This window comes from Lepisosteus platostomus, chromosome 15 (genome assembly GCF_059453375.1).
Source record: "Lepisosteus platostomus isolate fLepPlt1 chromosome 15, fLepPlt1.hap1, whole genome shotgun sequence".
NCBI classification, from domain to species: Eukaryota; Metazoa; Chordata; class Actinopteri; order Semionotiformes; family Lepisosteidae; genus Lepisosteus; species Lepisosteus platostomus.
The window spans coordinates 15,506,704-15,533,447 of record NC_142625.1 but is presented as its reverse complement, the minus strand read 5'-3'; the positions used below and the strand labels follow the sequence as shown (position 1 = coordinate 15,533,447).

The 26,744-nt window shown below is 39.6% G+C and overlaps 3 protein-coding genes and 1 long non-coding RNA gene across 7 annotated transcripts in view; 3 read left to right on the top strand and 1 right to left on the bottom strand.

Moving 5' to 3' along the window:
- slc13a3 (solute carrier family 13 member 3) overlaps nucleotides 1-4,941 on the top strand; it is a 30,036-nt gene extending 25,095 nt beyond the window's left edge. For all 4 annotated transcript variants that reach the window (XM_088607630.1, XM_088607633.1, XM_088607632.1 and 1 more), the window contains 2 exons: nucleotides 512-649; nucleotides 1,842-4,941. In XM_088607630.1, the coding sequence (XP_088463756.1) occupies nucleotides 512-649; nucleotides 1,842-2,024 (321 nt within the window). In that variant the 3' untranslated portion in view covers nucleotides 2,025-4,941. The remainder of the gene's footprint in view (nucleotides 1-511; nucleotides 650-1,841) is intronic.
- Nucleotides 4,942-10,836: 5,895 nt separating this feature from the next.
- On the bottom strand, nucleotides 10,837-16,018 carry LOC148648067 (uncharacterized). Its single transcript, XR_015926772.1, has 2 exons — nucleotides 15,699-16,018; nucleotides 10,837-14,286 (listed from the first exon to the last, which is right to left on the bottom strand). It is a non-coding gene; the product is annotated as an uncharacterized LOC148648067 (long non-coding RNA).
- Nucleotides 11,247-14,724, top strand: LOC148648068 (osteoclast stimulatory transmembrane protein-like). The gene is made up of 3 exons (XM_088608084.1): nucleotides 11,247-11,336; nucleotides 12,137-13,160; nucleotides 13,892-14,724. Exons 1-3 carry the CDS (start codon nucleotides 11,293-11,295, stop codon nucleotides 14,243-14,245), a joined length of 1,422 nt encoding a protein of 473 aa, XP_088464210.1. The 5' UTR covers nucleotides 11,247-11,292; the 3' UTR covers nucleotides 14,246-14,724.
- Nucleotides 16,019-19,500: 3,482 nt separating the features above from the next.
- Nucleotides 19,501-25,189, top strand: LOC148648066 (osteoclast stimulatory transmembrane protein-like). The gene is made up of 3 exons (XM_088608111.1): nucleotides 19,501-19,737; nucleotides 21,832-22,840; nucleotides 23,722-25,189. The coding sequence occupies exons 1-3, from the start codon at nucleotides 19,715-19,717 to the stop codon at nucleotides 24,022-24,024; spliced, it is 1,335 nt and encodes a 444-aa protein (XP_088464237.1). The 5' UTR covers nucleotides 19,501-19,714; the 3' UTR covers nucleotides 24,025-25,189.
- The last annotated feature ends 1,555 nt before the right edge of the window (nucleotides 25,190-26,744 follow it).

Sequence of the window (26,744 nt, the reverse complement as noted above, 5' to 3'; positions counted from 1 at the left end):
ATTGTATGAAGGATATGCACTAGATTTCAAGAAAACCTCAGCTTCCACTTCTCCTTTTCTGACACTTTTCTCTTTCAAAAGAAGTGCGTCTTTTTAAGTTTTGCCCAGTGCTGTCTTCAGTTTCATTCAGTAAGGTTGCATGTTTTGAATTCTTTTAATTTGCTTGCTTTAGTCACACAGTTACAAAAGTACAGCAGGCTGTCCTTAGTCAAAGTAATCAGTAACTGAGCTTTAATTACTTTACTGTGAGCCGGAGGATGGAGTTTGGAAACTTGCGTCAGACCTGAGCTAAAGCACAGCAATGAAAGAACATTATCAAATGGTTGCCCACATAGTGTCAAGGACCACATGCTGAAACTATATATATATTTTTTAATTATTGCTTACTTGCTGTTAATGTCTTGGAACTGGGTCGGTGCTGAAACATCTTCTCATTTTATTTTTGACTAAACCAGCAGTATATTCTAAAACAGGCAAATACCTGTTTGACACCAGTTTTTCTTCACCACAGGCAATGCGTCTGCAAGTGAACCCCCTGTATCTTATGATACCAGCGACTATAGGCTGTTCCTATGCATTCATGCTGCCTGTCTCAACACCACCAAATTCCATTGCGTTTGCATCTGGCCATCTCCAGGTCAAAGACATGGTGAGTTTCCTTCCATGTTCTGATATGCATCTCTCCTGCGGAAAAGACTGTATTAGTGACCGAATGCTTTGAGTTGCTTTTTTTAAATCCTACTCACAAGCTCTTCAGAGAGACTTTTAACACAACTCTGATTAGTATTTTTACATCTCTTAATTTTAGACATGGCTGTAAGGCCAAGACAAATTTCTTTGCATCGCAAAACGTGAGCTTTTGATATTGTTTTTCTGTTGAAGGCTACGATTCTTCTGTGCAGTTACCAGATAATTATTTGGTTTCTGTAGTTCAGTCAGATCCTAATAAGTGTGATATACAGTGGAGGCAAAATATATCAAACATTGTCTCTCATAGCAGCCTGACTTTAAAGGTGAGGTAGACCAAATCCTCCTTCACTTTTGTGAGGAATGAGCCAGGGAGCTGCTTCAGGGGTATACAGTAGATTGGGTGGTGGAGAGGTGAGAGAGATGAGTGAAGGATGACTCAGAGGCGAGATTAATGTATTTATGCAATAGAAGAGATTAAAATCTGTCCTTCCTCCTAAACATCTGTTACAAACTCCATTTGCTGGAAACTTTCTGGAAAACCACATGGAAGGTCTTTGTGTGTGCTCTAGTAAGCAAGCACAGGGTGTCACGGATGTTGGAAGGGACAAACTGTGCAGAGGCAGGAGAGCGAAAAAGACCCTATGTGAACGCGGAATGGGGAGTTAGCCCGGGCTCAGCAGTGCAAAGAGTTCTGGAGTGGAGAAACCTATGCCCTCAGGCCAAGGACAGAGCAGCGACCTGGTGCTAAGCATCCGAACGTCAATGCTGAGCAAAGCAGAATAAGTGACCCGGAAATATATAGCCCCAGATAGAGAGACACTGGAAGGAGAGCAAAGCACAGGAAACTAGGGACAGGACAGAGAAGGAGCGCCCTCTGGCTACAGAGGGCGTGACACAGGGAGCATTTTGGAAGAGAGAAAGCATGGTCCTCGCCCCTTGCAAGCTGGTAAAGAGGCTGTGGTAGCAAAAATTAGCTGATCAACAACTGGTGTTTCCAAAATGGGAAGATAGAGAAAGGAATACTGTACAACTGGCAACATGCCCCTGTGGCTGGTGGCTCATTTATGCAAAGCCAGCAAAAAATCTAAATCTTGATGGATAAAAAAGACAGGTGTAGCTGACATTCAATAACGCTGTCCCTTGTCTTGCAGGTGAAAACTGGGGTTGTGATGAACATCTTGGGGGTTCTTTCTCTGTCTCTTGCTATGAACACATGGGGACTATATGTCTTTGATCTGCACACATACCCGTCTTGGGCACGCTCCACCAATGTGACCACTGTTCTTCCAGGTCTGCTCAACAGCACAGCAACACCCCTCAATGCCACCTTGTAATCAGCACAGCGTAACAGGAAACAGAATCAATAAGCAAATCTGAATGTGTATTTTAATGATTATTTAAAATATAGATCACAGTGTAAGAAAAAGGCTTTTGTTTTTGGACCAAAACAAGAACACTTGACATATTTAATGTATTAAGATGTGTTTATAGGGGATTGGGATTAATGATTCATTCTGTGACAAATGTTAAGTGTACTCTTATATGTGCTTAAAAAATCCCAACAGAAATGTTGTATTTGTGTTACACTTATGTAGCTTGGAAACTGAAAACCATAACCTAACCTCACTTAATTGCAGAAAGATTTTATGTTTTTTCTTGTAAATACTTTTAGTGTCACTAGTTGTGTAAGGCTACCTTGAGCTATGATCTCCATGTCTTCCCTTTGTGTTTAGCATTAAATAAGTTCATTTACTGCTATTGACTGTGATGAAGGATAGGAACTTTGGTACCCACCTTAAGAAGCCTCCTGTGTGTGGTTCCTACCCTTTTATATTGGTATTTCATTATTGATTTTCCAAATGCTATTTGAATGTAAATGTGTTGGGCTTTGGAAATACTCAGGTTGTAATGCAACACTACACTACTAGTTAAAAGACAATACATACACAAATACGTAGCAACTGGAAACTGTTATGACAAATCAGCAGTTCTGAAGTCAATACATTGATTGTGCAAATGTATTTCTCCAAGTAATATATATATCTGCTTTAATTTATTTATACACCCTTGTAATTTCATCTTTTTTCAAAATTAAAAAATAAAGCATAAAGGATAACTTATTTTAATTACTTTGATAACCTCATGTTATGTAGCATTGACTGAAGGGAGGAAACTGATTTTTAAATCTGTGATTACTGCAGAAGTGGACTGTTTGAGTAGCTGTAGATGCAAATAGTGCACAAGATGAACATATCTCAAGATGATTGTGTTCTCTCTTGACCAATGTGTAAAAAAGTGTAAATAAATCAGGGCTTCTGAATACTCTGAATATGAGTTTCTGCCTGTGTGGACTTAAAAATATGGCCAAGCTTCATTGCTTTTGCCATCAATAAACATCTTTGAAAGAATAAAGTACTATTATACAGTAGATAATGTTACTGGATGAAAATACTCATAGATATTTCACATAACACACAATCAGGTAATACATGAAGCAATTAATGTTTTTGGTAATAAGAATGTTTATTGATAATTGCTATATTTTATTTGTTCTCTTTATATCCTCCTGTGCCTTCTGATTTTTTGTTTACTGGTATGTTTATGTACAATACGTCAAATACAAGAGTAATGTAACTGACACTTGTGTGAAAACAATAATTATCTTTGGGGGAATCAATATTAGAAACATTCGTGAGATTAATGGGAGACACACATTTGCACCAAACCAACAGATTGCTTCGGGTAATCTGGGTCCAGATCTCCACGAAATGGGATTACCCATTGAAAAAAGGAAACCCATGAGTTTATACAGTCAAGACATCCTAATGTGTCCTTAAATGGGAAATTCATAACTTTTTTTAACAGGCCAGATAAACTGCTGGAGATTTTCAGAGCGTCTCTAACAGGTGTAATCGTGTAAAATAAGGCTGATACACTGACATCATTCCCCTGACAGCATTAATGCATCCTATGCAATAAGGGCTGACTATTTGGTTTAGAGGATTTTCCTCTGTGTGAGCTGTGTGTACTGGGTGCTTGGAGACCTATATTTGTCAATAGTGTGTTGCAGATTAAAGAATGATTACTGGAAGAGAAAAATATAAAAATACCACAAAATGTTGATAAATGTAGAAATAAGTAGGTACAGTAAAACAGTACAAAAAACTATAACATCCATTATTCCAGCATATTGTAGCATATACTCTTGGGACACCAGTCCAATCCAGGGACAGCTATAACACCCATTCACTTTATAACTGTTTCTTCAAATTCTGGGTCATAGGGAGCCTATCTCCAGGAAGTATGGGTGCAAGGTGTGTACACCATGGATGGGACTCCAGTCAATCATAGGGCACACACAGACACAGGCATGCACACAATCACTCCTGGGCCAATTTCCCAAGAAGCCCATTTACCTCCCAGTATGTTCTTGGACTGTGGGAGCAAATTGGAGCACCTGGAGGAAACCCACATGAACACAGGGAGAACATACAAACCCCACGCAGACAGCACCCTAGGTCTGGAATTGAACCCAGGGCCCCAGGATTGTGAGGCAACAATTCTAACCACTGTACTACTGTACAATTAGCAAGTGGGGAGACTATCTGAGACTAACGCCTGTTGGTCTCTGAGGCTGGTGGAATTTGGAGGGGGAGAATGTCAGGGCTTATGGATACCAGTAGCAGTTTTCAAGTCTTCCTCTGTTGAAGGGCTGACTGTTTCAGCTGGTAGACTTGTTTGTTGCTGGTGAGGGCATTTGTAGGAGTGCCTGAAAGATGTTAGATTGGACCCTGTGTCCAACTGTGGACCTTGAACAGCTGCTGAGAGATTGGTTTCTTCTTCAAATGTCCAGTCTGCTACACATATCTGTCACAAGATACAACATCATAAACATGCACACAAGCAACAAAGGGAAATAACTGCTGCTTAGCGATGACTGATGAGGCCTAGAATTATGAGAAGCATTAACAGTACATTTAAGTGTCAGCTCCAAAACATTGATTGACTGTAGCCAGTTGTGTGTATCTGAGATGCATCATGCCTCTTTTTGGAAGAGCTAACATGATAAGAGTGTTGTGCAACATTAAATTCTCCTTAATAAATGCTAATTCCTGTACATGCTATGCGTTGATGGAACATATTTCAAAGCTCCTTGTACTGTAAGTACTGTATCTGGCCGAGCACCAACTAAGAGGTATTTGATGCTTTTGTAGAGCTACTTCACTGCACAAAATAAATATACAGAAATTATTCTGAGTGAACTCCTTTTGTTTTGGCTCCAGGGTGTTAACAAGAATGAACTAGTGTTATACTGTACAAATGAATGACTGAAGTCAGTTGGAATGTCTTAGGTTAACTTCAGTTTGCTGCATGTTTTTACTTTGAGTACTTGTAATTTAGAAAGAATTGAATACAGTGCCTAGTACTGTATACTGTTAAATCTTTAAAATAGGTACTGTAGTCCTTTGCAAGCAGCATATTTAAAATCCAGCCCACATTTAATCTGATTGTTAAATAAGCTTTTCTTTGTACTGGTATTTAACAGTTACATAAAACCTAACATTTCCCCAAGAGATTACAATTCTAGGCTCAGGTGGACTTCGAACCCATAACAATTCACTGATAGATACAAAACTACACTAAGTTATGTTTAAACTGTTAACACAGTTTGAAAACCTTTGATGGAAAGCTACTCATTAACACTGGGTAACACTGGGTTTTAAAACCCTGACAAATTCCATTATCAACATTTAATTTTAAGGAAGAAAAAAAGTTCCATCAAAGTGGGAGAAAGGGAACCATTTTCATTCTTTCAGCTTCGTTTACTGTATGTCTTTTACTGAAATTAAATCACAACAGGAGTCTTAAGAGCTTTGTATCACCATGTATAATCCAATGACAGATAAGGAAATACGATTGAGGAAAGAATATTTTTAGGAGTGTCACATTCAGTCCCCATAAGACCTTGCGGCTTTTAGTTTTTGTTCCAATCTGAGTAAGCAATTGGCCTCGATATTTTCTTAAGGATGTTTTTCATTTCTTCCACAGCTAATTGCTAAAAATATTAAATTAATCAAAAAATATTTACTGTTAAAATAACTCAGAGCCAGGTGAATTGCATTAAAGCTGTGCAGCTAATTAATAAAAAAAAAACAACATAACTGAGAGTTTGGTGGATCAGAAATCAGAAGACATTGGGCCATGCAGAAATTGAGTCTGACACACCTGGTCAATAGAAAAGCTAGAGACTTGTTAGTGAGCACAGCTCAATACTAGCAGCAGCGGTACACTCCTCTTCCTCTGACAAAAGTATTCTAAACTAGCAGGGATAGAATTTCAAAAGGACTATGGCTCCTCGGCAGAAATTCTGTGCTGGGATCTGACGATCTGTCTCAGTATGTGTCAACAGCAAAGTGTAGGGGTGAGTAAGTGCAAGCGAGGACCTCTGCAACTCACAGAGGCCAGGCAAACACAGCTGAACAGGAATTTCCACATTTTACAAGAAAGGGTGGGAAAAAAACCACAATAAGCACAAAAATAAGGAACTTGAGAAAGATGTATTGGGCAATACTAAACAATACACACACTGTTACTTTAAAACAATACAAGGTTGCCTTCATTCATTCTCATGATGAGAATAAACTGTTAAATTCCTTTCACTGTGTTTAATTGATTCTCAGTTTCCAAATGTTATTCCTCTCCAAAGCAAAAATGCAGAAGTTTGGAAAACTAACACAATTTAAGATGCATATTTCTATGTTCCTGTCTTATGCAAAAAAGAAAATTTCTTAGATGGCTGCATATTTCCTAAAACAAAATGGGGATTAGAATTTAGCATTGAACACAGACTGCAGGAATATTTAAGGATGGAAACCCTTAACTGGTTAATAAAGGCCGAGACCCTTCCTAAAATCCATAGAGGTTAATGAAAGAGGCCTTTCTAATCACTGTATTGAATTACTAATGTAAATAGAGATGATGCACAACTCTGAGAAACGTGGCTACATTTCATTGGTTTTAAACAATGTTATCTGTGGGCAATCAATAAAGTAAGCACTATGACAATTAGCTTTTAAAATTCATCCATCCTTTTTCTAGCCACTTTGTCCAATACACGGTCGCCGGAGAGCCGGAGCCTATCCAGCAAACAATGGGTGAAATAACTTAAATAACTTATTTACTAAGTAAATAACTAACTTTTTTACACATTAATTCACTTTTCTATTATTTTCTGTAACAGGGCACATACAGACAAAAACAAGTGTGTCATACCAGGGCCAATTAACATGTCTTCAGACTGTGGGAGGAGACCAGAGCACCCAAACATAGGGGGGACTTACAAACTCCATACAGATAGCACCCCAGGAATTGAATCCAGAACCCCAGGGCTGCAAGCCAGCCATGCTAACTACAGCACCACTGTGCCACCCCAGCTTTAAAAGCAATAATTTTCAAAATGGAGTTTTGAAATTAAAATATCTGCATTGGCTACAGTACATCACATTTTTGGTTAATATACAAGACTGGGGCACTTTGCGGGCATGTGGTGGAAGGGTAGTGAGAGGTGTCTCTGAGAAGAAGCCACCTGTTCGTGGGAAAAACCTGTGGAATGAGACACAGTTTGTCACAGGAATGAATGAGGACCAGTGGTGTAGAGGTTCGGATCCTATGCGGTGCCAATAGGAATCAGGTCGGACTTCTAAGGGATGAGAGACAAAGTTTGAGGTCGGACTAGCCAGGCTAGGTCGGGAGTCCAGAGGTCGAGGCAGTGAGGTAAACAAATCCAAGAGACGCGAGACAGAGATGGAGTCGAGGTCGGAGGCAGAGCAGGGTCGGGAGTCCAGAGGTCGAGGCAGCGAGGTAAACAGATCCAGAGACGCGAGGCAGAGACGGAGTCGAGGTCGGAGGCAGAGCGGGGTCGGTATCCAGTAAGCAGTAAATTAAGAAAAGCACACAACGGAAAGGCTATGACTAACTCAACAGTGAGCGAGGAGTGAACGGAGTGAAGGGGTTTATATGTGAAAGCGGGGAGTGCTGTGCTAATTGCTAACAGCGGCGCAGGTGTGTACGCCGGAGGTGCATGCGGGACTATGATTCGTGACACAGTTGGTCTGATTGGCCAATTAGCACTCAGAGGGAGCGAATTCCACATGAGGGAAAGGAGCTGTCAGGATAGGCTCTGTCTGGAATTAGACACGCCTCTGGGCTAATTAAGAGGATTGTAAGAACAGCTTTTAGGAAATCCTTCCTGGGGTAATAGGCCGGGCGGAGCTTAGTGCTGACCACATCACCTCCAGTGTCAGATGGTCAAGAAAAATGGTGGCCCTTTCCCCCCATTCCCCATGGGGCTTTATGGCCTGAAAAGACACTTACTGTACCTACCTACCTAGTGGTTCAAACTCCAGGCACATGAGGCTCAAATCTTCACCAGCACATTGGATTCAGTCTGACCCCCTGTTCATCCATGAAAATCAACAAGTGTTCACTAATCACTGGTCTCTTCACCACTGTGGTGATGACCATCTTTCATCAGCAGGCTCAGCAGGTGTGTTTCTGGTCAGTACCTGGATGGGAGACCTCCTGGGAAGGCTAAGGTTACTGCTGGAAGTGGTGCTAGTGGGACCAGTAGTGGGACCAGTAGGGGGAGCTCACCCTGTGGCCTGTGTGGGTCCTAATGCCCTAGTATAGTGATGGGACACTATACTGTAAAAAGGTGCCACCCTTCGGATGAGACTTAAAACCAAGGTCCTGACTCTCCGTGGTCATTAAAAAAAAGGCATTTATTGAAAGGATTAGCAGTGTTACCCTGGTGTCCTGGCCAAATGTTCCTCTGGCCTTTACCAGTAATGGCCTTCTAATAATCCCCATTTATGAATTGGCATCATCACTCTGTTCTCCTCCCCTGATAGCTGGCGTGTTGAGCATACTGGCACACTTTGACCACCCTCAGCAATCATCCGCACCAGGCACTTTCCCCTGCGACAGAACACGCTGCATCACCTGCAAATATATATCTAACACCACGCTCATGCAAGGCCCCTCAGGACAATTCAGGATCACTCAGATGATATCTTGTACATCCAGCAACCTTATTTACTGCATTTCTTGCAGACAATGCCCAGCTATCTTCACTGGGCAAACAGGAAGGAGACTGGGAGACTGCTTCAGAGAACATGTCAGGGCTGTGAGGATCAAAGATTTCTCCAAGCCCATCATTTCTCATTTCACCTCTAACCACCATGATCACACTGATCTCCTTCCGTCTGCGTTCTCGAAGAAGGGTTTCTTAACTCCTATTGCAGAGAGACATCCGAGACCAAAACTTTCCTGAAACTAGGATCACAAGTTCCCTCTTCTCCCAGCGACAGATTCATTTCCTCCTAATTCCCTCTATTCACATGCAGGTTTCGACTTCTCACCTCTCTTTACCTCTCTTGACTTCGCACTACCTGAGTGCCCAGTCTGCCTCCCCATGCTCCTGCCTCCTCTTCTTTCCTGGCTTTAGTTTTCCCATGAGATATCAGCTGCTGACTTCCCTCTCAACATTATCCATAATGTTATGACCCCAAGTGTCTAGGGGAAAAGGGGTGAAAACATTTAGGATAATTCTTTTGGAAGCAGGTGGGTTTTGGTGAGGGACAAGGAAGCATGATTACAAGGGTAAGGAACTAGAGTGGTGCCAAAGGAAAGAAAATAACAAACAAAATGGAGCTGGCTAGGACAGTGAGGGAAAGCTAATCTGACTACAAAAGAAAACCCGAAACACACGGTCTTCGGTGTCTTCAACACCCTAGCTAACCTGCACTGACTACCCAAAACCATACAAGACAAATGGCACTCACCCGTACTAAACTAGTGTACTAATACAAAATCAACTAAGTGTGTAAAGTGTACCCCAACAACCTAAACTAACCTTATATACAAAAGTTCACACAAAACACAAGTGAACCAGGAATACAAATAAGGGAAAACAAGAGCAATCAACAGGAACAGGGTACAAAAGAACACAAAGGTTGAACATGTAACACCGAGGCAAGGTAATGGCAAAACAAGGATGAACACACAAACGAAAGTACAAAGAAACTAACGTAAAACCAACAAAACAACAAAGCCGAAGCTATACGAAAATACACACACACACAAAGCAAAAACAAACCAACAAATGAAGCCGAAGCGAAGCGAAGCGATAACCAAAACCAAACAGGACCGAAGTCTAACGAAAGGCCCTTTTCTTCATGAAAGCCTCCATGTTATATAGTGAATAAAATGAGTTCTGATTGGCTGAGGGCTGATGGATGATGACATCATACTGAAACAGTGGTGTGATGGTTGGCCAATGGGGAAGGGAGAACAATCAAGGGTCAGCAGTGTGGACATAAAAGAAAAAACACACACAGAACACACACTGGGACATAACACTCACACCCAAAGAAGGCTCCACGGCCGAAACGTTGTGTTTCTTTTCTTCTCTTTTCAGCATGGAATAAACCTTTACTTGTTCCCTGGCACACTTTGGCTGCCAACACATCATCCACATGGGGGCTACAGATTGCTGTTGGTGGAGGAGAGTCCCTATTACCTGTGAAGCTGTAAATGTTATTATTATTATAGATCAGCACTCTGGTCTCTGCAACTTTTAAGACAATCCCAGTCAGTGCAGTTAAATCCATAGATCTTCCAAAGCTTATGTTGTTCCTTTCGTTTCCATTCTGACCCTATTGATCAAAAGCACGCACACTGTACACTCTGCCATTGAATAATTCTGCATCATTGTTATGGGGCTTCCTTCTCATCTCTTTTGGGGTTCTGTCAATGTCATCCTTATATACAGGTTGCTGTTGCCTCAGGTAGCTGTGAGTTACCCCAAATACTGTATATATTCAATACAAAATTCGCCTCTATTTCACCCTCTTTCACCCTTTAGAGATTGTTTGAAAAATTGATAAATTAACTCAGACACTGATTTTGTGAGAGCAGGTGATATACAGTATTGCACGTTGCTTTTCATCACGGTGCTGTATACCACTAATTTCCACCTCTTTTCCACCTCATGCGAGAATTTACTGTACCTTCCCAACAGAAAGATGAAAAAAAAAATGAAAGGCGTCATGATTCTAATGACACTTTCAAAGAAAGAATTGAAAGAATTCTTTGATACCTTTAATGCTAGGTTGGTAACACTTCAAAATACGAGACTCCATGTATTACTGCTTTATTACTGAAACACAGCTTCTAGAATGGTAGTAAATGTAGAACTCCTTATTACAGAACCATGAAAAGCAATTCTGAAATAATTATTCGTTAATAATAAAATGTAATAATACAGTACCTATCATTCCTTTACACAAGAGCTGGCCATCTTTTCTTAATTGCCAGTATGTCATTCATAAAGAACTAACACAAAGCTTCCAGGTAAACCTTATTCTAAAGTGTTGTAATTATTCACACTGAATGGAAACTGCTGTGCAAACCCCAACATACCAGCAACCAGCTGATTGTTGGTATGACAGTGACTGTAGGCTGAACTTCCCTATTTTGCTTCTCAGTCTCTAAAATCCTCTGAAGCAGCCTTTACACACAGAAGCTTTACACACAGAAAAGATGATTGGCCTTAAAAGATGCATCTACTTTTTCCAAAACCTACGGTATGTATAATTTTATTTTAAAAGAGTCTTTAAAAGATAAGAAAAGCTGTAAGAGACGAGCATTAACACTCCCTAAAGAAAAATATTTTTCTCCGCCTCTAATTTCTTTATTAAAATCCTGTGATTTTGCAATTTCCTAGTCCTTCCTTTAATACAAGACATTAAATCATTATGGCAGGTTATACAAGACTTTCTTTATTTTAAACAAAATTCATTGTGGCAAACATCTTTTCTTTGCTCTTTCACAAATAATCTTGATGAATAATATAATATATATTATAATATATAATATAATAATCGGTTTATAATAAATGAAACTGGAAAAAAATTACTATAATTCTTAACTTGTTTATAAGGCATGAAACAGTGTTCATCCAACAAAGCCTGTTTGAGAATCTAACTTCTACAGTCTCTGTTTATGTTTATACACTGTCTTTAAATGACAAAGGCATGTTGAGGATTTGTCTAGTCTGTGTGGTGAACGATTTTGGGAAATCCATGAAAACACTAAACTAGATCAAGAAGATGTGTTCTGAGACCAGTTGAAGGAGACCAAGATTTGTTTGCAGCATACAGTAGAGCCCCAAAAAGCTTGCCTTAAATGTTTCGGTGGAAAACATGTGAATTAACCAGGTTGACTCACTTTGCTTTCCTTCAGTAAAGCTCTGTTCTTTCCACAAATTGATCTTGAGCTGGTCCTCAGCAGAACCACAATGGGAAGTTTAACTTAAATATAGTCAATCTAGAAATATTTTCATCTGGGAAAACACAGTAACTGAAACACCCATATTGTTTTTCAGGGTTTGTCGGAGAGCAGTTACCACCATAAAAACCACCCTGGAATTTTGCTGGAGTGCTTATACCAAGCCTAAGCCTGATAGCTGTGCAGAGGGTCTGACATTGCTGTTATTATGCTTCATTATTGCTGTGGCAACAGGTGGTCTCTTCTTCCAGTGGCTGTCTAAAACCTTACAATATGGCCTCTGTGCTTCCAGTGTAACAACATGGATATATAGCACAGCCATCTTCCTTGTCCTGTCACTTGTTCACCCTGCCCGCTGTGTGTTTACTGTAATATTGCCCTGTTTGGGCACCAAGAAAGGCCGCAGATTAATCATCTCCACCTCCATCATGCTCTTGGTCCTCAATGTTATCCCCAATATCGCCAGGAACGTTAATGTCATCGCGCGCATTTTGAGATGCACTTCCGTCGCCCTCACAGAGAGCCTCATCAACTCCTCGCAGCTGGTGAACGAAGCCAAAGAAGAGCTCATCCAAAGGATCATCCAGGCCAGGAAAAATGAAATCACGTTTGTAAAGAGCCTGACACATTTTGACACTCGCACGAGGATTAATGTGTCTGAGGTCCAGCAGCAGTTCAATCTCGTGAGCCAGAAGATTGAAGGCGACTTTTCCTGGGTTAAAATGTTGGTCGAGGAAACCCTCCTCCAGGCTAATAGGCTCCTCGCTGCCATGTTTGTCATTTGCCTGGTAACCAGTTCAACCTGGTACCTGAAAGCGTATCTGACGGATGTGAGGTTTGACAATGTCTACATCACCAGGCAGCTGGAGCGGTTGGCACGACAGAACGGGATAGAGATATTACCCGGCGATGCTAAAAAACTCATCAGCTCCAGAGGCTGCAGAATGTCCCAACAGGAATTCCTGAGATGTGTTCCCTATCTGCTGGTGATCACTTCATATTTAATCCTCACTCTCGTGGTCATTGCTGTAGATCACATGGTTTTTCACTTCATTGTTGCCGGTGGGCTCTGGTTATCAGGCGATCCATATGTGACAGCCACCATCGATGTAAAGTACACAGTAAGTAAGCAGCCATTTTGTCTCAACCATTGCTTTCCACAAATAAATGAGAGTGAATTATTTTTTGCAAGCTTCAATACAAAAGAGCAGTGTTGGAAGCTGGAAGTAAGCATAAAACTGGCTTAGAATGAGGCTCAAAACAGCAAAATTGATGTACCGCAATCAGTACAAGACGTTTCTCGAATCATATCAAAGAGATATCAAAGAACAATGTGAAACAGTCCAAGTAAGATATTCAGGTATTAACAACAGAACAAAAAGGATAATTGATTTGTCTCTTCTGAATCAGACAAATAAATGTTAGGGGGATACAGGGTGTCCAGCATATCAGTAGTTCAAGGCCAAACTCTGCCACAGAAACATCCACTACAATATGGTGAAGTGGATAGATTTCCTTCAACTGCTCTTTCTGTCTTCTTGAAGTCCATTGATGGCTCATGAAATCATAAGCACATTGAATTCAAAAAGACTTTAAACAGGGGGAACAGAAAGGGGACCAAACATACTTCTTTAAATACCAACTGAAAGAATGAGAACATCGATGCTTTATGTTCTTTAATGTCACTAATAACACCCCGATGCACGCATTACACCCACCATGGTACTGCTAAAAAGAAATGACTTCAGCCTCTGGCTCATGCTGATAGATTGTCTCTAGTTTTTTTGGGGGAAAAATTTTTGGTCTGAGCTGTATAGTAGGTTGAATGTTTTTTTCTGCTTTTCTATGGCAGGTTCGGAGGATTACACCGATCTGCAGCTTATTTCACTCAAGTTGTGATGAGGAGATCTTACGTCATCAGAAGCCATATCACTGGAGTTTCAACCTGGTGCCTGGGCGCTGTGTCATAGAGCCATCCGAACCGGACAGCGGTGTGGTCCTACAGCTGGGGCTCCTATACCTGATGGCCTACATCCTGGTGGTCTTCGAGGTCTACATCCGACGGGTTCGCCGGAGAGTCTCGGCGTCCTTCTTCAAGAGGCAGGAGGAAAGGAGAATCGTTTTCCTTTATCGAAAAATAGTGGCCAAGCAGGAGAAGAAGAGGACTGGTGTTTTTTTTGTGAAAGTCTCTGAGGGGAAAGCGTAGCCTGACCAGTGCTTCAAACTTTTAAAAGGGCCATTCCGAAACTGGAAAAAAACAACAACGATAAGTTCCAGGATTGCAATAACAATATCATTATTTTTTTAAAGGATTTATCATTTTGAAGCTGCCAGTGTGATCAGATTCCAATTTTACCTTGAAAATATTGAAAGCACTTTAAAGGTATATTTAAATTAGCATCCAAGTAAGTAACCTGGGTTATTTCGATAAATTGTGCAATATCAAAGGGATTATTTTATTGCTCCTTCGAAACACAATCATACAGTAAGACCATACAGTGGTACAGACCATAAGTATCCATAGATCCCTGGCAAGCACAACATGCTGTAATTGTTTTCATTAATAGTGACACCAATAAGGGACAAATACAAACTGCAAACAAAATATCAAAGTGCTGAAGTGTCTTTGTCACCATATCAAACTTTATTTCTTCGGTTGATTTTTGAATAAAAGTGAGGCAGCAACTCCCTTGTATTTCAATATTCCACAGTTCCAAAACATTTTTTATCTCCACAGCATTTGTATAATGGATCTGCCTTTGCAGAAAATCAGTATTCTTTTTCCTGTTTTTGATTGTTCTTGTTGGCTAATCTCGGACTGAGTAATATTATTATAGGTACACAAGTCTAGGACTAGTACTGATCTCAGTCTGCAAACCTGCTCCTAGATTTGTTCATCTGAAATATAATAAAGTACTAATTACATGTAGTTTTAATAATAGGTCTGTGAAACTACTGGACACTTTAGAATGTAAAACTAATGTAATAATCCTGAAATACCTGAGAGCAAGCATTACCCTCTGAAATGCCTTCTGCACATCTCCTTTAAGTAAATCAAGGTAACAATAGTGCAATTGACTGGTAATGATAAAAAAAAATTAAATATCTTTTTTTAGTCATGATTATTTGAAAGCAGTGGGGGGATTTTCTCCTGAATTTCTTACAAAAATCAAGGACTCTCAACTGATAAATCGGGCAGTGGGTTATCAGAAAAAACCCCAGTCAGGATTAGCCATGAAAAACAATCAAATCAGAACCTCAAACAGTACAGTATTACAGCAATAGCCTATGTTTCATGATAAAAAATGCAAAACTTTTATATACAGTTGCTTACGCATGTAAAAAAAAATGTGGTCCTTCTCAATGTTATGATAAAAACAAGGACACTTCCCTTAAGACGCTACCAAAATGCTAATTAACTGAAGTGACAAAGAGATGTGACAATAACACTAGAAAAGAAACAGGAGCTGAACTCTTGAAACCGGAACAGAAAGAAACATTCACAGCGTGTCTTAAGACGCTACCAAAATGCTAATTAACTGAAGTGACTAAGAGATGTGACAGTAACACTATAAAAGAAACAGGAGCTGAACTCTTGAAACCAGAACAGAAGGAAACATTCACAGCGTGTCTTGATCACAGATATGAAACTTACAGACCCAGAAAAGGGGGCAGCCAGCACATTCTCTATAGATGAATGAAAAGCAGCGAGCTAATCACCAGTAGCCAGTTAACTCCACATTGCTTCACCCGGTCAAGATTTCACCCACTACGTAAATATTTGTCGATGATGAAGTCTTTCACAAGCGCCATAAAAAACGTTTTATGTTTTACGTTTTAACGTAGATAAAAGAAAAGTCCAAAGAAACACTAACAAACACAGAAGCAAATGATAGTCCAGCTTCAATATCACGTGAAGTAAGTCACACACGTTCATTTGGACCTTAATATCCGTGTGGGCTTAAGAGGAAAAGACCCTGACCACTCTTGCTGGCTGGACACGATTGAACAAAAGAAGCTTGTGATTTTTATGTGAACGGATTCTTGGAAAGAATGAATGCAGCCCTATTGTGTTCTGTCAGACTGGGACTATAGATCAGTGCTGAAAGTTTGTGTCTGAAGGAGTGACACAATCTGATTAAGCACAGCCACTTTCTCACGTGGATGAAAAGGGTTTATTGGATTTTAAATACTTTCAGTGCTTAAGAAACATTCTTTATAGCTCTCAGGTGACCTCTGGCGTACAAGTCAAACATTGCAAGTTGTTAACTAGTGACCACAGAGTGTGGGACAGGGCTGTCCAGTCCTTGTCCTTGTTACAACAGCTTCTGCTATTTTTCAGCTGGACGTTTGGGTGCCTAACCAAGCTAAGAATGGGATTGATTAGACTTTATTGATTTAGCATTTATTTTTCCAGCTACTGAATGCTGTGAGTAAATTTATTTTGAGTAAAACATTTCGAAATGTCTAATTAGAATTTCTACGGAAATTTCAAAGGAAGTCTTTGGCTAGGGTTATACTCTGTTCGTACAAGCTGTGAATGAAACTTTTCCCCCATTTTATGATTTAGCAATCTATTTTAAGATGCTCTTATGCAGCTGAACAGCTTTCCTAATACAAGGAGACTGAGATCATGATTACCATCATATGATGGCTTCCTTAACAATGTCTGTGTCACAGCTTTAAACAGGAGACAGACGTACAGTAGTATTGCGAAGATTGATACTATCTTGATAAAAAATGAGAATTGAAATGCTTTTAACATCATAATAAATAGTTTTACTGGGTGTGGAAATGCCAAGAACCTGTGGAGTTCTTGTTGTTGTCAAGTGCTCTGCTTCACTTTAACTGCCACAAGAGGACAGCAAAGGCTCATTTACAGAATTAAAAGAGCCAGACAATGTCACACTATGAGTTAAGTGCCATCATGGATGACGGAAATCTAGAAACATTTTTCATATTTCTGTCCATCTATTTTCTAACTCCTTGGTCCAAGGGTAACATGAGATAATTCAAATAATATATATATATAACACATATTTAAATATAGTTCAGGTGGGTAGCTGCATCAGCATACGTGGGCTGCAAAGGAACAAGTAAAAGGTTTATTTCTCTGAAAAGAGAAGAGAGAAAACAACATTTCGGCTGTGAAGCCTTCTTCAAGAAGGCTCCATGGCCGAAAACGTTGTGTTTTTGCTCTTCTTTAAAATAAATATAATAAAGAATTTTCATGTATATGAAAAGTGATGGCAGTTCTCCTCGTGTTCATGTGGGTTTCCTCTGGGTGCTCTTGTTTCCTCACACAGTCCAAAGAGATACTGGTAGGTTAATTGGTCTCTGGGAAAACTGACCCTATGTATGTCTGTGTGTATACTGTTTTGCAATGGTGTCCTCACCAGGATGTACCCTGCTTTTCACCCATTGCTTGCCAGGATAGACTCTGGTTCCAGTGCAGACCACAGTGTGAAAGCCTCTGCAATACTGCTGCTTAGAAGCTCTGTAGAGTTACTGGGCCTCACCAAGACATTTTCTAGGGTTAGGCAAAGACTACTCTGTGGACTGAAGTGTTAGTGTAGAGTTGTGCACCCCTACACAATCTGGATTGGTGATCACTTTGGAGCAGCTCCCACAAGCTGCATCTCTAACAGGCTGTGTTGTCTTGGCTGCTGCTTTCACATTTACCATCGTCCTCCATTAATTGCTCTCACAGGGTAAACTGGAGGTCTGCCCTGTTCTGAAGGAGGTTTTCCAGCAGACGTAGATGGCCGCAATTGTGAAGTTCAGAATGAACTACAGATACAATGACGTAGATGTTAAGGTTGAAACTTGTTATAAATGCATAAATTAAAGAATGTTCATATACCTGTAAATTGACTCATAGTCATGCTTGTTTATAGAAGGTTATGATCCATTGAATATCAGGATTTCTTTTCGACATTGTCATTTTAATTCTCAACACAGTTATTAGTTCTATCATTCAATTAATCTATTTTTAAAAATAAACCAAATGCATCTGTTTTTAGATTTGGTGAATGTTGAGTTATTTAAGAATTGTTCTACGTCTGAAACTGAGAGTTTGCTTAGAAATTGTCACGATTGTAGTCCCTCCCCCTCAAGGGCGCTCCGGCTCTTTCACTTATAAGTTGATTTTGTGCACCTGCTCCCTGTTCCTGTTTCCCTATAAGAGCCAGACGCGCACTCTGTTCCGGGCTCTGCATTGGTTTCAGTACGAAGGGAGTCTGGGACTAGTAGCGTCTGGTCCCATTCCCCCTTTTTCCCCCCCCGACCCTCCACCGGATCCCGCTCCCTGTTTAATCCTGTTTGTCCTCGTCTTGGATGGACCGCCAGGCTTTGGACGTTTTGCCTTGGATTTCCGGCCCAGAGTCACTCCGCCGAACACCAGCGCACCATGGACACGCCCCCTGTTTTCATTCCCGACTCCTGCATGCTTTTTTCCCCGTGTTTTCCTCACTCATCCCCAGATCTGCATAGGGTCCTGAAAGAACCCTTTCGTACAGAAATCTCAGATGTTGTACCAGACACTTTTTCTTTTTCCAATTTTTCTCTTAATTAATAAGAGCTCAAAGTGTTTTATATAAAGGAAGGAACCACTGAAGTCCCTAACCCTTAATCATCTGGGATTAGGCACAAAATCATTGTCATGATTTTACAATGTAATACTGTAGTTGGGTCACATAAAATAAAGTCAGTTGGAAGAAGAAGATCTCTAATATTTCAAATTGCTGCCAGAAACCATTTTAGATCATGTGCTGTTCTCTTTTCAACTCCATACTGTACAGTACCAGGGTGGAAGTTGGGTTTTTCAAATCTTTTTCTCCAAGGCCAAAGCAAAGAATGCCTGGGAGAGTGACACTGTCCTCACTTCCTTTTCCTAAGATAAAAATCGGTGCATGCAGACAAACTCTGATTTTGCATGAAAAAAAATGTGTATTAGAGGATGCTATGCTTTGCAAAAGCTTTAGTTGAGCACAGTCTGCCTCTGATTGTAAAACACTCATTTGAACCTCAGCCACTAGGTGGAAGGATTGACCAATAAACAAAGGCAAAGCAGTCCAGTGCTGTACTGCTTTGCTGAGACAGACTCCTTTATCTCTTGGGTCACTATCAGGACAAAATATTTCCTGTTCTTCTTGTTTTAAGGTTGGTAGTTGGTATCCGGTTGTTAATGATTACACCTTTGTGGCATGTGTAGTGCAACCTTAAAAAACAACACTTGTTTTCACCACTGAAAAGAAATAGAGAAAGTCATTTTGGATCATTCCAGATAAATCATTTCTTATTTTTAAGTGTCACCTAAACCTTTTGGAAGCAGATATCCTGGACGCATGACTACAGATGAGGTCTTAAACCAGCGGTGTAGCATTTAGCTGGGAAAATCCCATTAAAACAGGAACACAGATCAACAGCAGAGGCCCCCAGTTCTGAAAAATCCCACAGAGAAATTAAGTCTTAAACTTCAGTCTACATTCTGTATGCAACTGTACATGTGGCTTGTCCTTTTAGAGAACACTGTTTTACCAATCAGGGAACTAGTACAGAATTTAGCATATTTAAAAGATGCCAGGGGGCAAAGAAGACTTCTGTGTCAAACAGAAGTAATATTTCTCAGAGCTCCAGAAAAGTTATTGCTAATTAACTCTTTACCACAGAAGAAATGGAGAGACTCCACACATTCTGGTATGTATCTTTTTGAGAGTCAGGTTTGATCCTTAAAAATCAGATACTTTTTCACACTAAAAATCAAACACAAAATCAGAAATCCAGGTTTTATTGTTTAAATGTTTATTTTCAAATTTGTGATACCACTACTAACAAGCTGCTGCTTTCTATAGAATCGTTTATGGTACGGTACATTATATCAAAGGCAAATTAATGCTCTATTCGGTTAAAGTCTTTAACTCATCAACCTTTCTCATTTACCACTGAGATTATTCAGTCTTCCTCTACATGCTAAGTAACTCAACTGATGTAGGGTTTGGATTTAAAGGGTTGTAAATATAACACAAATAGATATTACTTGTGGACTTCTATGTTGTTTCGTTTTAGCCAACAAAAAGGTTCTTGTTTGGCATGCCACAGTTAATAAGGCTCTGAAAGATAAACTCTCCAAACCTGTTTCAGCTGCATGAAAGAACAATGTATTTCTCTTGTGAGGTTTATGCATTGATAACATTGCACTCTCAATTGTAGAATTTCTTTTACTCAATGATTTATTCTGTTACCTAGTAAAAATAAATGTCATATATATATAGATTATAATATAAGTTATATTGTCACAAATGAGAGGTTATGAAAACAGTGCAAATCAGGAACTGACCGAGCGGTTTAGTCAATAAGTAAAATAAATATTCCTAAACCCCAGCTTGTTTTTACCAGAATATACCCGAGCGGTTGGTATATACAGGCACCTGAATTCTATATTCTCTGACACAGCTTTGGTGAAAAGTGTAATATCCCAGGCACACTTGGCTAAACAGCTGTTTATTAACGATGACAAGACATACTGTACAGTACACTACACGCACCAAAACATACAACACACAAGTTACTATGTTTAGCTTTTGCAGTATGTACAAACAAGGCGTTTTAGAGGCTTAACGTTCTAATCACCCAGACAAAAAAGAACCAGACTTCTACTAAGTATTAAACTCTGAAATAATACGTTTAGAGGCCAAATAAGAGATAAGCTGCCATTATAATAAATCGAATACAACCTGCAGTTAAATCTCAAACCCGGGTGCCACAAAATAAATGGGAGGCTATCTCTCTATTCCAAAAATGCAGCCCTAACCAGGAAAGATGTCTCCAACTGAGGTTAGAGATCTTTTACCCAGGAAACGTTCTCTAAAGTTCTCTAAAACTACAGAATAGCAAGCTAGCAAGGGTCAGATACTTACGTAGCTCCAGTCAGGTTTGGTTTGGATGGTCTCACCTTCTCTCTCCCCTCTTTTCTCTCTGCTTCTACCTGTACTTGTCTTTCTTCTTCACTTTTCCTCTTCTCTGTGATCTTAATGCGATCTTATATTGTGTGTTTCTGGACTGCTCATGGACAATCCTTAACCCACAACTTAATTAACTAGGTATACCAACCTAAACTTTTCAATTGTTCCTGATCAGCAAACATCCCCTCTACTTTGAAGCTGGAAGTGTCTTAAAGACATTTCCTAGACACCTAAAGCTGTAACAATATATATATAAATACTTAGAGCATTATATGGCTGCCATCCACAGCTTACTTTTGAAGTCAAAATGCATATGTTGCACAAAAAATATTTTTTTTAGCAAATTTTATTTCTGTAGTTAAAAATCCAAACTTAGAAAAATATATTTCTAACATTATTTGTTAATTTTCTTTCAATGCTAAATGAAAATATTTCTACTTTGACAAGGATAAAGAAAATAATAGGTAGACAAGGCAATCATTTTTCAATCATTTTCAATCATTTTTTGATGTAGATAAAGAAGACAAGAAGACAGCAATATGGCAATGTTTGACTATTGCAGATTCCCTCATTCCGTGCAACTTGTTGTTGTTTTATGTAACGCTGTAATTTCAATGTCCCTTTGTTTTGAATCACTCATCCTCCTGCAAATATCAGTAAAAATACTTTTTTCTGCATACATTATTGCTTATTGGAACACATGACTTATTAAACTTTAATGCGATTGTATATACACGATGTACTGTATATAACGATATAGTGTATTATGGAAATACTGTAATACTTTTTTTGTTATAATATAAAAGGTTTCATTTTTTCTCTCCTGCAGGTCATTATTGCTCAGAAAGCTGAAGCTAACTGCAGTGATGACTTGGGATGTGTATTCAAAACCCACTCCTTCGAACTGGAGAGAAGGTGTCTTCCTTTTTCTGCTCTGCCTAAGCATTGCACTCTCCATGGGGGGCCTGTTTCACACATGGCTGGTCTATAGTTTGCAATACGGATGGCTTCTTTCCAGTATTATGGCTGGGACTTGGGCTTTGTGTTCAGTCCTGCTTCTCTTCCTTGTCCACCCAGCTCGATGTGTGTTCACCATCATCGTGCCTTCTCTGGTCACCAAGCAAGGCCGTAAAATTCTCATTTCAACCGCTCTAATGATCGTAGCTGCCAACTGCATCCCAAACACGGCCTCCAATATTAATGCAGTAGTAGAGATGATCAAATGTGCTTCTGAGGAAACCACTGAAACAACCCTGAATTCCACAAATGAGCTGAGATGCGCACTGTCCGATATTGAGAATTTGTTCAGTGCTGTGCCTTTTCCTCAAGAGAACAAAACAAACCTGCACCTCATGCAGGACTTTGACATTTCGGAGGTGAAAAACAATCTGAAAGAGCTCGCGACCCAAGTAAAAAAAGAATTCTCTGCAATCCAAAGCATTTTGCGGGAAACCTCGAACGTGACCAACAAGATTGTGGCGGCTCTCTTCCTGCTGTACTTGTTTGGAGCGTCAGTAGGATATTTAGTAAGGTACCTCACAGACCTGAAACACGACAATGTTTATGTGACACACAAGCTGCTGGAGCTAGCCGAGGAGCAAGGCCTGTCTGATATTCCCTCACATTACACAAAGAAGCTTGTCAGAACTACTGGCTGGAAAATGACAGGACAGGAGATGAGGAGAGGTCTGTGGGGCATCATGGTCCTCTCGTCCTATGGGTTAATATCGGCAGTGATAATTGGGCTCGACTACTTCATCTATTTCCTGCTGCAAGAACTTCTAACGTGGGCATCAGACATTCCCGACAACACATTTACTATAGATGTCGGCCTGAATGTGAGTATTCTCTGCTCTCTGTTTCTCTCACAATTGCAGAAGTGTTGTATAATAAGGCATTGTTTACTTCCCATAATGTTATGAATCTTTTGATTACCTAGGTCAAAAACAACAGGATGTAAGAGCAAATAACCATACATGTTTATTTTCTCAATTGTTATTTCTGAATTCAACATTCATTGCAGCACTGGAGGACTGAAAACACAAGTTTAATGTCATTCCTGGACAAAAGTGTGAGATTTGATATTAATTTAATTACTGTATGTGCCTGTATAATTGAAAATGTCAGCTCTTTAATTTTTCCAACAGGGCCTTGTGATAGGAAAAAGTCTATTACTAATATTAGGCGATTTATGCAAAGACACTGGACACACAACTTCAGAGTTCAGAGTGTGAAAAAAAAAACATTTTATTCAGAAAGAATCTTATAACAGGGACACAGCATTGTGGAAGAATTGAATAAAGTAATCCACGACAAAAGAAAACCCCTGTCTTTGACCAAGACTTGAATCTAAACACAACTAACACAACAAACTAAAATAATACATAAACGCAACACGTATAGTAGAAGGGATCTTTGTGAATGAAGGGAACAGGAATACATATTGAACTGGCATGTCCGAGTGCAGTGATTTGTGAAACTAATTTTTTTTGTTATGCTCATTGCAACCGTGTTGCCTTCTGCTTTCCTTTCTTGTTCCTTAAGTTTTTCTGGGCTCTCAACGAAACCTGTCGGACTGATGTTTACACTATTGCTTTGCAAACTTATGGAAATGTCCAGCATTGGTCAAGAAAAAGAGCTGTTGAAACTCTGATGATACAAAGTTGTTTTGCGGCTAATTGCGTTGCGGTTTTATTTTATTTATTTACATTTTTTCCAGGTGGAACTCAAAAGTGACATTGTGAGCGGACTAAATATTAAGATTAGCGATTACGTGCGTTATGAGAAAAAAAGCTACTCCTATTCAATACCGCTCCTGGCTCCTGACTGCGTGAAGACATTCTCACGCCCCAACTCCTCCGCAGCGACCACCGTGGGCTCTCTCTATCTCACTGCCTTTATCATGCTGCTGGTGGACGTGTACGCCAGACGGGTTCGAAGAAAGATTTCTGCTTCCTTTTACAAGAAACGTGAAGAAGAGCGTATCTGCTACCTCTTAGAGAAGATTATGAAGAAAACATAGTTACAGCTCTGTCTTCTTGCCCGTGTAACTTCTGTTTCTAATCTGTATCTTGATTTTAATCTGCTAAAAAGTAAAAGATTTGTCAAAGTACCGCATTGCAGTACGGCACTCAATTTAATGTCTCGATGAAAAGCATCTTTCAGGAGATAAATCCAAACCCATGAAGTTATATACAATGCATAAGTGGCAATGGCCTTTATTATTTGCTTTTACTGTATATAGTGCTTTACATCGCTAGTTTCCTTGCCGAATCAGTTAATAAGTGCTGTGAAATAGATATATTTATTCAAATATCTCTAAGGCGTTTTTTCCCTAACTCAGCATTTTGTCCTTTATTTTAAATGTTTAAATGTGTTTCACGTGCTTTACATTGATAGATGTTTATTGTAAGATTTTTATTATTAAATGAGAAAATCAACACAATCTTGATGTTGTGTCTAAAGCCACAGAAGAATTAATGTGTTTTTCTTTTCCAGTTCATTTGACAGTAGATCTTGACAATCCATTTCTGAAACCGAACTTAAGGGAACTAATTCATGCCTGCAATTGAGAATATCAATCTGGTTTGTCTACATGGGAATACTTATATTTTTCCAAACTCTTTCTGCAAGCAGGAAAGTACAATATTTTAAAGAAAGCAGCTTTGATTGACAAGGTACTTTTAATTCCATTGCTGCATTTCAGACACCATCATTCAAACAGTTTGTACCACAATGTTTAAAGGTTTGTGTAAGATAGATCAGTGCTTAGGAAGGTGGAAGAAGATAACACTTAGATGTGAAGGAATTTTGCTTAATGTGAACATCTAGGACATAATGAAAGATAGAGACTTAAACAATTTGTGGAATTTTTAAGAAAAAAAAAACAATACAAACTAAGCTTGCACATGCCACAGCTTTTCACAAAATAAGATTTCAGTAGGTAACTACTTGTGCGATAGACAAAAGACTGAAATGCAGCGTAGGATGGTTTTAGTTACTGTATGAATGTACTCATAATCATAACTCAGCTATTTCTTTGTGTGTGCAATACACAAGATAAAAGAGGCAGGAGGCCCTTTGGTTGGCTGACAAATCAAGTCTTGTTGTTTCCCAATGTACTGTGAGGAAGTGAAAAAAATACTGTACTGCCTAGATAAGGAACGCCTTTGAGTAAAATAACAGCAGCCCTGCCTGTAAAGTGTGCTGCTAATTAAAGTGGCATTTCAAAGTCATCTGTCTTTTGGATTCTCATGGTCAAAGACGCATTGGAAAGAGAGGCATGTTGCTAAGCTAAAGATTGTTTGAATTCACAGGAAACCTGCAACATCTCTGCTATTTTGGGATCACTTTGGGGTCTGGCTTTGAGTTGTGCAAGACAGAGCAATATCAGAGTGGAATGTAAGACATAGTTCTGAAAGTGACTGACACTTTCATAGAGATTTGTACTACAATCTTCCTAATTAATATTATATGATAATATATTAATATGGTTCAAGTAGGTAGCTGAGTTAGCATGCGTAGGCTGCAAAGGAACAAGTAAAGGTTTGTTCCATGCTGAAAAGAAAAGAAACACAGCGTTTCAAATGTGGAGCCTTCTTCAGGTGTGTGGGACTCCCCTCCACCAGTGTGCAGCCCCTCCTGGATGATGCGACGGCTGCCAAGGTGCTCCAGTACTCTCACCACACACCAGCTCTCAGCGCGGAGGACAACAGAGTGATGAAGCCACTTCAGGGATGGGGATTATTAGGAGGCCATTAATGGTAAAGGCCAATGTTGGCCAGGACACCAGGGTAACGCCCCTACTCTTTTCAAGAAACACACTGGGATTTTAATGAGCACAGCGAATCAGGACCTCGGTTTTACATCACATCCCAAGGACAGCACTGGGGCATTAGGACCCACACAGGCCACAGGGGGAGCACCCCCTACTGACCCCTCTAATACATCTTCCAGCAGCAACCTTAGTTTTCTCGGGAAATCACCCATCACACCTACTTAGCCCCAGTGGGTTGCTAGTTGTGAGATGCAGGGTGATATGGCTGCTGGCATGAGTTCACTAGGGACTAAGGTTGTTTATGGACAGTAGCTAGTTTGGTGGTGATGCCAATTAGGTACAGCCATGTGGCATTGACTTGTTGTCGTTATCCCTTTATTTTATTTATTTATTACTTTATTTAATAACTTCCATTTATTAACATAGTCAAATATGCAATCAATACTAAAATTAGACATTGTAGAGGCAGCAAACTAAATTAAAAATATTTTGATAGATCTGGCATATGACATTTATGTAGACAAGTGCTCAATACTGCATGTGGGTCACAATAATATAAACTACAAAGACAGAATGAGGAATGCCGACATGTCATTTATACTTTCTAATCAAGGTAAGAAAGGAATAAAAAGTCACCCCGAATTTTAGGATATAAATTAAAAGAGTAGAATTTAAAACAAGGGATGTTATGTTAAAATTGCACAAATCACAAGCATAACACCTCATTTTAAATATTGTCTATAGATCTGCTACCTGAGTTATAAAAAAAAGATACTGCTGTTGTGGAATCAGTCTAGAGAAGAGCAACAACACCGCAGGTTCTAAATCTTTTCCGTCTTGAACAGGGACAACTACGTGGAACTTGATCAAAACATTAAAAACCCTAAATAGCACTGACAAGGTCATCCCAGTGAACCTATTCAGTTTTAACAGTAAAATACAAGCATGACGTCACAAGTGGAAAG

Bases quoted from the DNA above. Each gene is read 5' to 3' on its own strand.
- LOC148648068 (XM_088608084.1), top strand. From the start codon at position 11,293: ATGATTGGCCTTAAAAGATGCATCTACTTTTTCCAAAACCTACG. The intron at 11,337-12,136 runs GTATGTATAATT...ATTGTTTTTCAG, and splicing joins TACTTTTTCCAAAACCTACG to GGTTTGTCGGAGAGCAGTTA. The intron at 13,161-13,891 runs GTAAGTAAGCAG...TTTCTATGGCAG, and splicing joins CCATCGATGTAAAGTACACA to GTTCGGAGGATTACACCGAT.
- LOC148648066 (XM_088608111.1), top strand. From the start codon at position 19,715: ATGGAGAGACTCCACACATTCTG. The intron at 19,738-21,831 runs GTATGTATCTTT...TCTCTCCTGCAG, and splicing joins GAGAGACTCCACACATTCTG to GTCATTATTGCTCAGAAAGC. The intron at 22,841-23,721 runs GTGAGTATTCTC...CATTTTTTCCAG, and splicing joins CTATAGATGTCGGCCTGAAT to GTGGAACTCAAAAGTGACAT.